Below are 17,407 nucleotides of genomic sequence, written 5' to 3'. Positions count from 1 at the left end.
GAGAGAGAGAGAGAGAGAGAGAGAGAGAGAGAGAGAGAGAGGGAGGGAGGGAGGGAGGCAGGGGAGGGAGGGAGGGAGGGAGGCAGGGAGAGGAGGGAGGAGGGAGGGAGGGAGGCAGGAGGGAGGGGAGGGAGGAGGGAGGGAGGGAGGAGGAGGGAGGGAGAGAGAGAGAGAGAGAGAGAGAGAGAGTGTGCGAGAGAGAGATAGAGAGAGAGATGGATTTTGTAGACACTGCTACCAAAAGCAAATTGACATGCTCCCTGCCGACAATGCACAAGCACAGACCACCAATTGCGAAGCATCATCTCTCAATACAGCACGGAAGGTGCCGAGAGTGATTTTCCCAGTATAGTCATTGCCGCTACAGCACAGGAATTGCTGGACAAGGGTGCCGTATTGTTGACGACAGTGCACGATTGGTATACAGAGACTTTGCACCCAACTGCTGACCCAAAGCCAGCGGCATACGTCCTCTGCAAATTGAAGTTGACCCTGGAGCACAACTTGCACGTCATTCCACCCAAGTCGCGGAAGGATGGCACAGTGCTGCTACGCAATGATGTAATGCTGAGCAGGCACAACATATGATCATTTCTGCAGAGCGTAAACACAAGATAGAGCAAAAACCAACAAAGCTGGAACACCCCACTCTGCCATGCTCACAGCACAATTGATAGCCAGCAACCGAATGATACATGTACTTCACAAGTACTGTCAACTGCGCTGATAATGACTGCGGATATAACGACAATTCGCGAATAACGAGAGAATTTCCATGCCCAGAGCAGTGTCACATCTAACTGTAATGCATACAATGAGACTTCGGGTATAAGGACACTTCGCGAATAAGGACACTTTTCTGATGCCCCGCCGGGTGTCGTTGACTGTACACAACATGATAACCCATTTACACCAAGTTCTATTATCGGGCAATGCCATTATGCTCCTAGCACGCGGCACAAGAACATTGTAGAGCTTCGCCGGCATTGCCTTGATTTTGTCCTAATGTGATGGTGTGTGCGTGCGTGTGTGTGTGCGTTCGTGTGTGTGTGGTGTTTGTGTGGTGTGTGTGTGCGTGCGTGCGTGCGTGCGTGCGTGTGTGTGTGTGTGTACATTACATATTGCCCTCTCAACAACATATAAATAAACTCGGATGGCTAGCCAATGTAATCATGGGTAAAAAGAATAAGGCCAAAATGTTACCAGTTATGACTAACTGTCCACCGTGTACCAATGTAGCTAGATCACATACAGTCGGCGAGTGCGACAAAAAGGCACAAACCGACAGGGAATACTAAGACATGCAACGCCCGAATAATATTCAAGTTAATTTTGACCTGGAAAGAAATGTCTATAATTTCGTGCCGTCGAATTAACAAAACATGCAACGAAAGGAAAGGTATACACGCTTAGACATATATTATTAGGCAATTTTCTGCACCAACCTGCATTCCGGCCGAAGCATCATGTCGGGGGTGGTGGGTCGGCATTCCAACGTATCTCCACACACCAGGAAAATCGTGAAGCGAGAATTCCCTCGTCTGCAACTGGCAAAGTCTTCACTTGACACTGAAGTTGAAATTTCTAGATACTTAGCTAATAGGAGCAGACTTCAGGACATTTGTCGCACTCAGGAATCGTCAGTGGACCGTATGCGTGTTAAAACAAAATGGCGTCACGATTTATTGAAAGTGGTATAGTTGGTGGTACGAGTGTTCAAACCCATTTGAACTTCATACTGTTCGTCTTCTTTTTGACATGCTCTCTTTCCATCGTCCTTAGCTTTTGTTTGTTGAGAGCTGTTTTGGCTTTCTCCTATACGTCTGGGGGATGCCAAGTGATGGTTTTGAGAGGCTGATGATGGCTGTGAGCGAGAGTTTGCCGATCGGCGTCGTCCTCGCTATAGCGATGAAAATACTAGTTACTGCGCACCTGGCAGATATCACAACACGTCGGAGCGTCCAGGAGCAAAGGAATCTTGGTTTTCACTGGAATCTAGTTCCTCCAGCATCGTGAAGCCCACCGTCGGTGAATGGTGGTCCAGAAAGGTTGAACCTGGTCTTCTGCAGCATCTCGCAGTCCTGCGAGGCACACTGAATACGCCTGTCATGTATTCTACTTGAAGTTCAAGTACAAATAAAAATCACGAAGTAGTGGACTTTACAGTGATGAGTGTATCCTGTATGCTGCAAAAGACGCAGGAAATGTGACTGGTGTCCGTACACTGGACGCCAATATCATCCCAGTCTTCTCCTACAGGATCTGTTTGACATTGACATACCGGTATGCAGTGGGTCGACATTGGCCTGGTTTGGCAGCTATCTGCCTGGGTGGATGTAGCAGGATTGCATTGGCACATCGTCCAGTCCGACATTTTCTTGTAACTGTGGAGTACCGGCAGGGTTTGAGAAGTTGCTCGTGCTGTGAACACATCTCTACTGGCTTCCAGTTCTGCTGAGTAATCAGTGGCTTGCGCATGTTTCAGCCAAAGCATTTCCGCGGTCTGAAGTTCGTCAACCGATAAGTATTGTGATGTTGGACGAGACTTTCTCGCTGACTTTATGAAACGCTATGCCCATGCTGTAACCCTGATCACTTTCGCGAAGGATGATGATTTCTCAATATGAATACCAGCCGGTGGGGGGTTGCTCGCCTGTTGCTCCGCAGGACCCTCCCCGGACAAAGCGGCGTGAACGACTTCTTCTTGACAAGGATCAGTATCCGGTGCCCATTGTATGTCCGCCAGCCACTCGGGTCCTGTCCACCACAGATTACTCTTGAGGAGGGTTGCAGTCGTGGTGCCTCGTGAGAGTTGATCGGCAGGATTGCTTCTTGTGTTCACATAACAGAATTGTACGTCTTCATTGCGGCGGATTTCTGCGCCCTTATGTGCTACGAACGTCGGCAGATCCTTGCCCTTCCTTTTCACCCATCCTAGCACACATTGAGAATCTGACCACAAGTAAGTAGTGAGCTGAAGAGGGAGTTCTTTCCGTAAGAAGTTGATCATTCGAGCACCTAGCGTGGCTGCGAGTAACTCCAACCTTGGTATTGTTGTTTCCTTTCACGGTGCCACACGAGACTTAGCGAAGAGTAAACGAACAGACACGTTCATCGTAGATACGCCACAGCTCCGTAGCCTGCCTTTGATGCGTCACAGAAAACATGGAGCTCATACCTTGGTGCAACGTTGGAGGTGAAACTCGCAAGTCTTGGTATTCTGGTTTTGCTGGCTGTGGATAAGTCATGAGCTATCTCATGCCACTCTGTAAGAATAGCTGCTGGCAAGACATCGTCCCAATTGCACTTCAGTTTCCAGATCTCCTGAAGTAGAACCTTCGCGCGGAATACGATAGGCGAATAGATTCCCAGTGGATCGTAGAACGATGATAACACGCTCAGCATGTGTCGCTTCGTCTGAACGTTTTTGAGTTCAGCTGGGTTTGGAGTGAGCCCTAGCTCATCCCAGTTTGTGTCCCACTCCATTCCAAGGACCTTGACGAGTTGAGCGATTGTGGGATCGCTCTCGGGGATCTGCTGCTTGAGGGACTCGGAGTTTGTCGCCCACTCCCGTAGATTCATTGATGCATGAGCGAAGATGCCCTTGACTTCTCGATAGTAGTCTACTGCGTCTTCTACGCTTTCCGCTCCGTCGAGGACATTGTCGACGTAAGTGTTATTCTCTACAGCCTGCGATTACGTGTTCTCTGAAGAACTGATGTGGTGTCGTATGGTGGCACCAAGCAAGAATGGACTTGCGATTACGCCAAAGGGGATGCGGCAGAATCTGTAGATGACGATGTTGTCCCCTCTGGGAGGCTTGTTGGGGTCTCGAACCCAAAGTAAGCGTGTGACATTGCGGTCACGGACATGTAAGCCGACTTGCAAGAATGCCTTCTCGATATCGCTGCTCATTGCTATGGGATTCAAACGAAAGCGAAGGAGGATGCCGCAAAGGTCTGGCAGCAGCACTGGGCCTCTGTGGATGCACTCGTTAAGTGACTTGTTGCCTTCCTTCGTCTTGGCAGATGCGTCGTACACTACGCGTATCTACGTCGTCTTGGCGCTCGGCTTGACTACACAGTGGTGTGGTATGTAGTGATGTATGCTGCTTTCTGTGTTGTTGTCAGTGTGACTGCCATTGTTGTTGTCACTGCGTATTTCGCTGCTAGAGTCGTTGACTTCTTCAATCACACCCATTTCCATTTGTCCCAGTATCGTTTCGTGATACTTCGCGAGTACTTCTGGTGTTTTTTCCATTCTGTGCATGAGAGATTTCAATCTACCTTTGGCCAAATCCAAGTTCTCTGGTAGGCAAGTTTCTGGGTCTAATTTCCATGGCCATGACACTACATAACGACCATTAATGAACTCAACATTTGCATTGAAGTTGTCGTACGCTAGGGTGTCATCTGTGACTCCATTATCTTCATCTATGCCAATCTGCTCTAGCTTCCAGAATTTCTGTAGGTCGAAATCTGGATGTTGTACTTCGCTTTCAACAGACGTGCACATTGCATGGATCTCTGGCATTGAATCATGTTGGTCTGCTTTACCCGTCGGGATGAAACCCAGTTTGGTGTCAAGCATTACAATCCCATTTCCCAATTTCAAGTGCTCCAGACCCACAAATTCAAAGTACTGGTCGCTCCCAATTAGTATGTCAATCGGAGCCTGGGTGCTTTCAATGCCAAGGGGCTCAGCTAGTGGCAATTTTGCAATGGCTGGATATTTCGACAAATCTAACGGAGCCATATTCATTGGACAAGGGATGTGGTCAGTGATATTTGCAGATATCGGTTGGAAGGATCCATCACGCAATTTGACTTGTAACTCTACCCTAGGGTAAGTGCGAGTTGTTCTGGTCTTGGAACCAAACCCGGCTACTGCCAAAACATCTTGACTAACTGGTTTACTGTGTAGTGAGGTAGTGACATTTCTGTGCACAAATGAACGGGACGACCCAGTGTCGAACAAGATGCGTGCGTTGCAAGGGTGGTCACCATTCTGGATTTCTGCCATTGCTGTTTGCATTAGTACCACATTGCTCTGGGAGTAAACTTCTTTTGTTGCATGTACGTCAGCCACAGGCGGACTTATCTCTGCATTGCAAGATTGAACATGGTTGGCTTTGCACTTTTGATTTCTCGTGCCTTTGGATCTAGCCTGGATTGTGGATCAAATTTCTTCATGCATAATGACCGGTGATGCCCACGTTTCCCACAATGGTAGCATGTACGTGCACCAGCTCTGCAATCTGCTGCACTATGTCCTTTCCTCAGGCATACGAAACATTCATTTGTGATTTTCCCTTTCCGTTTCTTATACGTTGGATATGCTGGGCATTCATCCGTGTAGTGTGACCCTCCACTGGGCCCCGGCGGATAATGCTCGGGAATTAGGCCCATTCTGCTTTTCATTATGCTCGCATTCTGCTCACAAAACACCCACATTCTGCTCAATTCTGCTCCATGTCAGTGATGACATGTACATTAGAGTATTACTTGAACTTCATTATAGATCAATGTAATACAAAAGACAAGTTCCTCTTTTCTTGTACAAGTGGTGCGGCAAGAATTTTAAAGCAGAGGAATGCCTTAGGTGTTTTACAGATCTAGAGGTCAGCAAAGTAGGAAATAGACCTGCGAACGGGTACCCGTTCATCGCGGTGGTGAGTCTGAACAGACCCCGAGGTACGACAGCTTCGTATTAATGTGTACAGTGCGTATGGTGAAACAAGTCGATACTGGTTTCCAGCGAAATGTTGTTATCTATGTACCAATATCCTTTATCTAGGGCCCAAAGGCTATCCAGTTCACCAGGATTTGTGGCCTTACTATTTTTCGTTTTCTCCGCGTTTTGGGTTGAAATCTGAACATAAAAAGTAGCACTGATGACGTCATTCAGCTCATAATTTAAATTTGATATTGGAAATCGATGACAACTAACCCAATGTATCACCACAGAAAATTTGGTTGAAAAATATTAATGTATGCCAAAGTTATTACCAATACAAGTTTTGTACACACATGATCACCTTATTATACCTGAGCAGAGTTCTATTTTTCAGATGCACCTTTTTGTGCACTTTTCTCAAGGCATTCTCAACATATGGGCGTTTGTATGTAAATACACTGCTTGCCAGTCTCACGCTTTCTCTGAGTTAGTCGTCGCACTCGAGGATTCAGTAGTCGCCTTTCACCTTTCTCTGTTATAAGTTCTTCAAGAACGACGAAATTCTGTAGTTTGGTGTCGTTACACACATGCACGCACATCCATCACGTCAGGCCAATGCATTTGTTGGAAGTGCGTCAAAGCACTACGACGCCAAGTATGCACAGCAGCGAAAGAAAATAAGCCACCGGTCTGCCAAATTCAAAGTACATACAGTGTACATGATTGCAGCACAGCGGCATCCGTACACTGTCCTGCAGACAAACTGCACGTGCACTGTCTGAAAGAACAGTGCGAACCGGTTCTGCGCCCAGCCCATTACCAGCAGTGTGTGGGCCACGCAACATGTGCTTGGTGTAAGTCGAGGCTCACACCAGAACACAGGTGGAAGTCACCAAACTTTCAGCTTGCAGAGCATGTGTTGCGTTGCATGCACAACGTCAGGATTTCAGAGAGAGAGAGAGAGAGAGAGAGAGAGAGAGAGAGAGAGAGAGAGAGAGAGAGAGAGAGAGAGAGAGAGAGAGAGAGAGAGAGAGAGAGAGAGAGAGAGAGAGAGAGAGAGAGAGAGAGAGAGAGAGAGAGAGAGAGAGAGAGAGAGAGAGAGAGAGAGAGAGAGAGAGAGAGAGAGAGAGAGAGAGAGAGAGAGAGAGAGAGAGAGAGAGAGAGAGAGAGAGAGAGAGAGAGAGAGAGAGAGAGAGAGAGAGAGAGAGAGAGAGAGAGAGAGAGAGAGAGAGAGAGAGAGAGAGAGAGAGAGAGAGAGAGAGAGAGAGAGAGAGAGAGAGAGAGAGAGAGAGAGAGAGAGAGAGTGAGAGTGAGAGTGAGAGTGAGAGTGAGAGAGAGAGAGAGAGAGAGAGAGAGAGAGAGAGAGAGAGAGAGAGAGAGAGAGAGGGAGGGAGGGAGGGAGGCAGGGAGGGAGGGAGGGAGGGAGGCAGGGAGGGAGGGAGGGAGGGAGGGAGGCAGGGAGGGAGGGAGGCAGGGAGGGAGGGAGGGAGGGAGGGAGGGAGGGAGGGAGAGAGAGAGAGAGAGAGAGAGAGAGTGTGCGAGAGAGAGATAGAGAGAGAGATGGATTTTGTAGACACTGCTACCAAAAGCAAATTGACATGCTCCCTGCCGACAATGCACCAAGCACAGACCACCAATTGCGAAGCATCATCTCTCAATACAGCACGGAAGGTGCCGAGAGTGATTTTCCCAGTATAGTCATTGCCGCTACAGCACAGGAATTGCTGGACAAGGGTGCCGTATTGTTGACGACAGTGCACGATTGGTATACAGAGACTTTGCACCCAACTGCTGACCCAAAGCCAGCGGCATACGTCCTCTGCAAATTGAAGTTGACCCTGGAGCACAACTTGCACGTCATTCCACCCAAGTCGCGGAAGGATGGCACAGTGCTGCTACGCAATGGATGTAATGCTGAGCAGGCACAACATATGATCATTTCTGCAGAGCGTAAACACAAGATAGAGCAAAAAACCAACAAAGCTGGAACACCCCACTCTGCCATGCTCACAGCACAATTGATAGCCAGCAACCGAATGATACATGTACTTCACAAGTACTGTCAACTGCGCTGATAATGACTGCGGATATAACGACAATTCGCGAATAACGAGAGAATTTCCATGCCCAGAGCAGTGTCACATCTAACTGTAATGCATACAATGAGACTTCGGGTATAAGGACACTTCGCGAATAAGGACACTTTTCTGATGCCCCGCCGGGTGTCGTTGACTGTACACAACATGATAACCCATTTACACCAAGTTCTATTATCGGGCAATGCCATTATGCTCCTAGCACGCGGCACAAGAACATTGTAGAGCTTCGCCGGCATTGCCTTGATTTTGTCCTAATGTGATGGTGTGTGCGTGCGTGTGTGTGTGCGTTCGTGTGTGTGTGGTGTTTGTGTGGTGTGTGTGTGCGTGCGTGCGTGCGTGCGTGCGTGTGTGTGTGTGTGTACATTACATATTGCCCTCTCAACAACATATAAATAAACTCGGATGGCTAGCCAATGTAATCATGGGTAAAAAGAATAAGGCCAAAATGTTACCAGTTATGACTAACTGTCCACCGTGTACCAATGTAGCTAGATCACATACAGTCGGCGAGTGCGACAAAAAGGCACAAACCGACAGGGAATACTAAGACATGCAACGCCCGAATAATATTCAAGTTAATTTTGACCTGGAAAGAAATGTCTATAATTTCGTGCCGTCGAATTAACAAAACATGCAACGAAAGGAAAGGTATACACGCTTAGACATATATTATTAGGCAATTTTCTGCACCAACCTGCATTCCGGCCGAAGCATCATGTCGGGGGTGGTGGGTCGGCATTCCAACGTATCTCCACACACCAGGAAAATCGTGAAGCGAGAATTCCCTCGTCTGCAACTGGCAAAGTCTTCACTTGACACTGAAGTTGAAATTTCTAGATACTTAGCTAATAGGAGCAGACTTCAGGACATTTGTCGCACTCAGGAATCGTCAGTGGACCGTATGCGTGTTAAAACAAAATGGCGTCACGATTTATTGAAAGTGGTATAGTTGGTGGTACGAGTGTTCAAACCCATTTGAACTTCATACTGTTCGTCTTCTTTTTGACATGCTCTCTTTCCATCGTCCTTAGCTTTTGTTTGTTGAGAGCTGTTTTGGCTTTCTCCTATACGTCTGGGGGATGCCAAGTGATGGTTTTGAGAGGCTGATGATGGCTGTGAGCGAGAGTTTGCCGATCGGCGTCGTCCTCGCTATAGCGATGAAAATACTAGTTACTGCGCACCTGGCAGATATCACAACACGTCGGAGCGTCCAGGAGCAAAGGAATCTTGGTTTTCACTGGAATCTAGTTCCTCCAGCATCGTGAAGCCCACCGTCGGTGAATGGTGGTCCAGAAAGGTTGAACCTGGTCTTCTGCAGCATCTCGCAGTCCTGCGAGGCACACTGAATACGCCTGTCATGTATTCTACTTGAAGTTCAAGTACAAATAAAAATCACGAAGTAGTGGACTTTACAGTGATGAGTGTATCCTGTATGCTGCAAAAGACGCAGGAAATGTGACTGGTGTCCGTACACTGGACGCCAATATCATCCCAGTCTTCTCCTACAGGATCTGTTTGACATTGACATACCGGTATGCAGTGGGTCGACATTGGCCTGGTTTGGCAGCTATCTGCCTGGGTGGATGTAGCAGGATTGCATTGGCACATCGTCCAGTCCGACATTTTCTTGTAACTGTGGAGTACCGGCAGGGTTTGAGAAGTTGCTCGTGCTGTGAACACATCTCTACTGCCTGTCTCGTCCTGGAAGTGCCGTCTCGCCGCTTCCTTGCTCTACAGTCACGCCGTTATTTCGCTTTGTTTCGTGGTGCAGCTCAAAACCTGCCCAAACAACTGTGAGCTCGCAACATGGTATGGACAAATTGCACCACTCAGCTGGTTAACTAAAACCGGGATATCGAGTAAGCGAGTTCACTCCCTGGGCCATGGCAAAATCTGTTCAGCGCGGGCTATTCCAACCTCCAAGTCCATAATCACCGATCGATCCATGCGATGGTGGTTGACCTACAAAGAGCCAAGGTCTACGAGTACTACTATTGGATGCTGTCTACATGCAGTCAACAAAATCAAAGTACCTCAGTATGCCCCAGAATAGGGCATGTGCATCTATAGCATGACACAACAGGGGTTCTGGCGGCACCTGTCAAACAAGCAGTAGCGACTAGTGCCAGCTACCTATTGGAGGCTAGCCGCTACAGTCTGTCACTGGAGATAATCATTATGTTCACTGTTTAGACTGAGCACAATCAATGATGCCCAATCAATCTGCCCAATGAGTGTTCTATCCACCTAATTATAACGTCCCATCGCACCAACCCTACTACACGCACATGTCGTCACTCTAGCACGACTTGTGTTATTATTGTTTAGTTTGATTCGCACGATAAATAGAGCACAATAAACGTTAACTTTACCGAAGGTTAAAGGCGACTGCAGATAGAGGAACACATCGAGGTACAGGTACCGGCATCAATACAGTAGCAGACAGAAACGAACAAAAATGAGAGGTACGCAGAAAAAACTAACGTAAGCCCAAGGGGAAGTGGTTGATGAGGGATGAATGCACTCTCCACGCTCATCTACACTGTTCGTGGAAATGCACACACACATACAATAATATACAACATAGCAATAGCATGCACAGAACCGAACAATTTCATGTTCACACATGCAAGCACAGGCCTGAACATTAGTACCAAAAGCCGATACAGACAATATCCCCATACACACAGACGCACACACACACACACACACACACACACACACACACACACACACACACACACACACACACACACACACACAGACACACAATGTCCCATGTATGCGCCCGTGGCGAGAAAAGCACGCAAATCTACAAATGCACTGGATGTTAACCCACAGATTTTCTCTTATAGCAACGATAGCGGATCTGATTCTGAATGAAACACACACACAATACAATCCGACATTGAATGCCCATCCGCAGATGATGGCAGGTTCTGAAAGAACAGGCAGTGTTCCAGTGACGGGGAACAGAACTTCGAGTGGCGAGTGAGGTATACACACACACACGTGCGTGCGCGGGCACACACTAAAGTATTCAGAAATAGAATCGACATCGTAGTATTCATTGGTTGGGGATTGGAAAGGAAAATAAAACATTGCTGTAGGTTATTGTTGTAAGGACACTGGGAGCACAACAGAAAGGTAAGCAACTTGCTTTGAAGCAAAGAAAGTTATTATTCCGCGGATCTCAGAAGGAAGGAACGTTCCAGAATGCTGCACTAGCAACAGGCGGCCTGCATGTGCGCGGCCCCTGCAGTCGGTCCAGCTGCCGGCCTTGCAGTGCTGAAAAGAATGTGCAGTACAGCATGTCACATAGTATCGCAGCCTGGACAAATAGGCGCTGGGAAGTCCTAGTTATGTGCTGACCTACACCACGATGCACCAATCTTCTGAGCTACTTTGGCAACAACTCTGTCCACTTGAGACTCCCATGGGCTGAGCTAGTTGTTGAGGGCTGCATCAAGGTGGACGGCACTGACCGCTGATGGCAAGGCAATCCATGACACACAGTCACTAGGGCATGGTCAACATGGCGCTGAGGCTGGATCGATAAAATCAACCTTTAGGCAGCCGCGGGGTTGACAAGGAGGCTGCTGTCTCGAAGCTAGTCAGTCAGCCTGGTCACCGCCATTGATGAACCAGTCGCCACCGCCAGCAGTGGCGGTAGGTTGTGACAAGTGTGGTGCAATATTGTCAGCAAATTCAGTACTCAGGATAAGATGAGTGACAAAGGGAACGTTGTGTTTGATAATATTGAAGTAAACAGGGATGATCACAAACCCTGCGCGTACTCCACCGTGAGTTACAAGAAAATTTCGGACTGGACGACGAGCAAACACCAACCTGCTACATCCAACCAGGCAGATACTATTACTATAGCTGCCAAACCAGGTCAATGCCGACCTACTGCATAATGTCAATGTCAAACATATCCTGCAGGAGAAGACTGGGGTGTTGGCGTCCAGTCACTGAGTGTACAGACACCAGTCACATTTCCTGCGTCTTTTGCAGCATACAGGATAGACTCATCACTGTAAAGTCCACTTCTTCGTGATTTTTATTTGTAGAATACATGACAGGCGTATTTAGTGTGCCTCGCAGGACTGCGAGATGCTGCAGAAGACCAGGTTCGACCTTTCTGGACCACCATTCACCGACGGTGGGCTACACGATGCTGGAGGAACTAGATTCCAGTGAAAACCCAAGGTTCTTTTGCTCCTGGACGCTCCGACGTGTTGTGATATCTGCCAGGTGCGCAGTAACTAGTATTTTCATCGCTATAGCGAGGACGACGCCGATCGGCAAACTCTCGCTCACAGCCATCACCAGCCTCTCAAAACCATCACTTGGCATCCCCCAGAGGTATAGGAGAAAGCCAAAACAGCTCTCAACAAACAAAAGCTAAGGACGATGGAAAGAGAGCATGTCAAAAAGAAGACGAACAGTATGAAGTTCAAATGGTTTTGAACACTCGTACCACCAACTATACCACTTTCAATAAATCGTGACGCCATTTTGTTTTAACATGAATATCGCGGGTTCGATCCGTACAGGGTTGGTTAGACACAAGAATTATAGCAAATTTCATTGACTGACATCTTCATCTTTACCAACACAGTTCACCACATAAACTTTCGCGCGAAAAAATAAAAAGACCCACTCAGCTGGCTTGGCGCATTGACTGGTCCAGATCAGACGAACTTCTGTATGATCTTCGTAACCTCGTATCGCCGTAACGACGTTACGTAGGTCTACTACGCTACCGTAGATCACATGGCATTGAGCATCAAATCGGAACAGAAAACGTCCGCGAATGCCGCAGCCCGCACCGCATCGATGTATCGAGTTTTTGCGCGTTCTTGCGATGCGATGCGATGCGGCGGCGCCGACGGTCGCGGACCCAGCCGAGAAGTCCACAAATCGCACATCACGCGGCTCAAGCCCAAATTTGCTGGCTGATCGCAGAAGTAAATTAGTTCACATCCGTTTTGCCTACAGCCCTCGGGCCTACGCGTATACGCCCCTTGGGCTCCAGGCTCGGGCAAGAATAAGCCATCATAAAAATGATTATCATGACCTTCCGCAATCTGAGCATGCTTGATTATACTTTCGCGAGCTCGAATCGCCCTATCTTACTACGCTACCGTAGATCACATGGCATTGCGCATCACATCGGAACAGAAGACTTCCGTGAATGTCGCAGCCCGCACCGATTCGATGTGTCGAGTTTTTGCGCGTTCTTGCGATGCGATGTGATGCGATGCGGCGGCACCGGCGGTCGCGAGCACCATACAAGGAATGCATGTCAGCTTCTGCTTGTACATGTATACTTCAGTCGCCCGGTGCAGTGAGAGGCGTTCCAGTAGGTCATGTGCCGATGTCCATGGCGGGCGTGCAAACACTATACGGGCACCACGGTTTTGCAGAACCTGGGGTCGATGACAGTGCCTGGCTGCCAGAGATGTCGAGAATGCATTTGACGCATATAGAAGATCGGACATTACGATAGACCGGACGTAAGTGATCCGACCCTGTGGGTTGTTTGGTTGTGTTTATTTTAATTCACAAACCGAACAGACTGAACATGTCCAATGACAAGGAAGAGAGTGGGGTCCAAGTAACCCAGGAATAGGAAAACTCGGCAAGGGGACACAGATGAAAAGAAGATATGGAAAAGAAACAGAAGAAAGCAAGAAAAAAAGAAAGAAATGGGAAAAAAGAAAAGAAAATAGAAAAAGTGGTAATGGCGAGAAGAAAGCTCCTAGCAAAATGAGAATAGAAAGGATAAAGGAGAAATGAGGAGACAAATCGTGGTCACGGCCAAAGCCCGAGCAGCGACAGTACACGGTACGTGTACACTGTACGTGTGATTACATAATTATCACAATAACCGGAGGTGCTGAGGCAACGCCGCATCCTCCACAGGACTCCGATCTTTTGAGATACACCGTTCGCGGGTTACGTGGTCATCCCAAGACATGTTACTATCAAATGTGACACCAAGGTACGGGTGTACCTTGCACACTCCACAAGTGTAGCAGTAAGGTCCCGTTACTACAGTAACGTCACGTGATCAAATCACCTTGGCAACTTTTCCATTCCGTCACTTTTTATCTGTAGTCTGAACGCTCCCTTAGGGCGCGTTCAGACTACCGTGAACCCCGTCAAACCGTGAATGCCGATAAACCGTAAAGGACATTCACACTACCGATAACAAACTAACGTTACCGTCACCGACAAGGAATTTTCCCTTTTTTCCCAGCGCGCATGCAGCCTGAGCACTTTTTTACTGCCGGTAAAGGTTTACTGCCGCAGCAGCCGCGGCAGTAAAAGTTTCCCACCGGTAACGTGCTAGTAACGTCACGTGATCAAATCACCTTGGTAACTTTCCCAATCGGTCACTTTTTATCGGTAGTCTGAACGCGCCCTAACAGTTCACCGAGATTATCCCTGTGGCACTCCGAAGGTGCAGCGAGTGATAGTGCTGTGTGATGGTCCGATACAGACACACTGGGGTCGTTTGGAGAGATAAGAAATGAACCACCGCAGGGCTGTGGCCGTGACGGCAACATTGAAAAGGTCGAGAATCAATTGACGACATCACATCGTACCGTGCATCACATCGCAAAAACTTCTGAGAATCCCGCTATCTGCGGCCTATCAATTTATCGAGATTTCCGGAAGAGCATGTGCTTGCGATGCGATGCGATGCAATGGCGCGACGGCACAGTAGCTCCTGAGCGTGCTTGCTGATTTACTTTCGCAAGTTTGCATCACACTCACTCAGTCCGTTCGCCAGTTCAGAAAAAGTCGTCTAAAAGTTGCACTTTTATTTTCCAGATTTGCCAAATTTCGCAGTTTTCTCAAGATATAGCACTCACGCGTGTTTTAGCTAAACAATGTAATTTCCGGCTATCTCACTTAATTGGCTGAGCTTTGTTTTTCTCCTGTTCTTTCTCTTTCTTCAGATACGGGATAGCGCCAGGCGTGACACAAACACACAAAAAACACACAAATACCAAATTAAAGCTGTGTTGACCCTGGCTAGCGCCAGACGCTACTGAAGTAACGTCTTCTGCATAGCTACGGGAATAAATTGTTGTTCTCTGCCCTAATAGTAAATTAAAATAATAAATTGTTGTTCTCTGCCCTAAGTTTTGTCCGTGGCGATAACAAATAACGAGAAGTTGAGTTCTCGCTCGTCGCTTGCGTTTTTGTTATGTCGCTGATATTTTGGTTGAACATGCTATAATTTCGTGCCGTTGGTTTGTACAAGGGTTTCGCTATTTCTTGCCTATTTATTTAAAAAGGGATATTAGCCAACAGTGCATCCTCCAATTTTGGCTTGTGCAAAATATCCGACAGCGGTGATACCAACCAACCGTTTTGTCAACACTGTATTTTTGACACAATTTGACACACACATGTCTTCAATTGGTGGACTTAGGAACGACCGACGGACTCGTTCAAGTGGTCCTAGTATTCTGCGAGGTACCAGCCAGACCATTGTATCCGTAGACCACGAATTTACAGACAACACGAACCTCAACAGGTTGCTGGAGCTCCAAACACAAACCCTCGCAGATCAATGCATGTGCTTATACTTGTATGTACAACAGCAACGATATCAAGCCAAATACAGTACTGAGGTGGGAAAGAAATATATAATTCATGCAGAGAGGATGACGCTAGTAGTAGTAGTAGTAGTAGTAGTAGTAGTAGTAGTAGTAGTAGTAGTAGTAGTAGTAGTAGTAGTAGTAGTAGTAGTAGTAGTAGTAGTAGTAACCGAAGCCGTGCTGCTAATAGATGCATCTAATGCATTCAATTCTCTAAATAGGAATGCTGCCCTGCACAATGTTCCCGCTCTCTGTCCTGCTTTAGGTCAGGTGTTCAAGAACACGTATGGCGCGCCATGCCGCCTCTTCGTAGCGGGTGGGGGCGAACTTCTTTCCCGTGAGGGGACGTGCCAGGGTGACCCCCTTGCGATGGCCATTTACGCTGTTGCTGTTATGCCTCTCATAAACAAACTTTCACACGAATGTCCAAACACCACCCAGCTGTGGTACGCTGATGATGATTCCGCTGCTGGCACCCTTCAAGCCGCATCCCTTTACTGGTCTAAGTTATTGCAGCTGGGACCCGACTATGGGTACCACCCCAATCCGGAGAAGACAGTTCTTCTCGTGAAGCCATCTCTCGAGCACGCAGCGCAGGAATTATTCGCTGGGACTGGGGTGAGAATTGTTACGGATGGTTGCATTTATCTTGGTGGCGCCCTTGGGTCTGAGAGATTCCTGCACACATTTGTATCGGGCAAGGTTGATAAGTGGGTTCGCCAAGTCGAGCACCTTTCCGAACTCGCCACTACTCAGCCACATGCTGCATATACTGTGCTTGTGCGCAGCATTATTTCGCGCTGGCGTTATTGCCTTCGGGCCGTAAATTGCTCTCCCGACCTATTTACTAGATTGGATGATGCAATCAATAATTCCCTGCTGCCTGCCATTGCTGGTGTGTCTCTAAGCAGTGACGATCCCCTTCGTCAGCTTATGGGACTTCCATGCCGCCGTGGCGGGCTAGGCATCCCCCCAGTTGCACCATTATGTGAGGGTGAGTATTCGCAGTGTACCGAAGCCGTGCGCCCAATAATTGAGGCAGCCGTGCCACAGCTTGCTGCCGATAGCACGCGAACGGCTGCGAGCCGGCCAGATGCAGCTGAGGAGTTGGCCGAGGTCGAATTGGCGGATGAGGAATCGTCCGGAGAGGCAGTGGAGCGGAACTCAGTAACTAACATCAACAACGTGGAAGCTATGCCGCTGAATTCTGGGTCGGTGGATATTGTCTCTGCTGACCGGGAGCGCGGTGATGTTCGTTCTCTGGATGGAGGTGATGCGTCAGAGATTTGGCTCTCACTGCGTCCGCCGCGTCACACAGTCAACAATGAAACCTCTGATGAGTCTCTCACCTCATCATGGCTTCCGCACCGGCCACCGTCAGCTTCAATGGAAATTCCGTCACGCGATGCTAGCGTTAGCGAGGCTGTGATGGAGACTCGCCAGCGTTTAAGAGAGGGCAAGAAGAAGAGAGAAGCTAGGGACATAGAGATCCTGGCCACAGTACATGATCACCTGACGCCAGACCAGCGATTCTTGGTGGAGATAGCTGGTGAGAAGGGCGTGTCCTCCTGGCTGACTGTTGAACCAAGGACCGCCCATGGCACAACACTTAACAAATCAGATTTTCGAGATGCTGTGGCGCTTCGGTACGGTCTACCGCTTGATGGTCTTCCAACGAACTGTGTATGCGGAGCTAACTTGTCGACTGACCATGCCATGGTGTGCCCTTGTGGTGGCTATCCCACCGCAAGGCATAATGAGATACGTGATCTCATCGCTGAGCTACTCAGAAGTGTAAGTCCCGATGTGGCAATCGAGCCCAACCTTCTCCCATTTGGTGGTGAGACATTGGCATGGTCAACATCTAACCGATCCCAGGAAGCGCGGCTTGACGTCAGGGCTCGTGGCTTTTGGACGCGGCAGCAGGAGGCCTTCTTCGATATCCGGGTAACGCATCCCAGGGCCACCTTGCTGTCTCGTGAAAAAGCCATGAGCCAATTGGAGCGCAAT

The 17,407-nt window shown here is 48.3% G+C and overlaps 1 protein-coding gene across 1 annotated transcript; it reads right to left on the bottom strand.

Moving 5' to 3' along the window:
• Positions 1–4,050: 4,050 nt before the first annotated feature.
• LOC135827976 (uncharacterized) lies at positions 4,051–4,755 on the bottom strand. Its single transcript, XM_065340412.1, has one exon. It carries the CDS (start codon positions 4,753–4,755, stop codon positions 4,051–4,053), a length of 705 nt encoding a protein of 234 aa, XP_065196484.1.
• Positions 4,756–17,407: the final 12,652 nt, after the last annotated feature.

The sequence above is a fragment of the Sycon ciliatum genome, chromosome 12 (genome assembly GCF_964019385.1).
Source record: "Sycon ciliatum chromosome 12, ocSycCili1.1, whole genome shotgun sequence".
Taxonomy (NCBI): domain Eukaryota; kingdom Metazoa; phylum Porifera; class Calcarea; order Leucosolenida; family Sycettidae; genus Sycon; species Sycon ciliatum.
Note: the sequence above shows the minus strand (reverse complement) of the source record. Positions and strands in the feature narration are given on the sequence as shown.

Excerpts from the sequence above, each read along its gene's own strand:
- LOC135827976 (XM_065340412.1), bottom strand. The coding sequence starts at position 4,755 with ATGGCTCCGTTAGATTTGTCGAAATATCCAGCCATTGCAAAATTGCCA.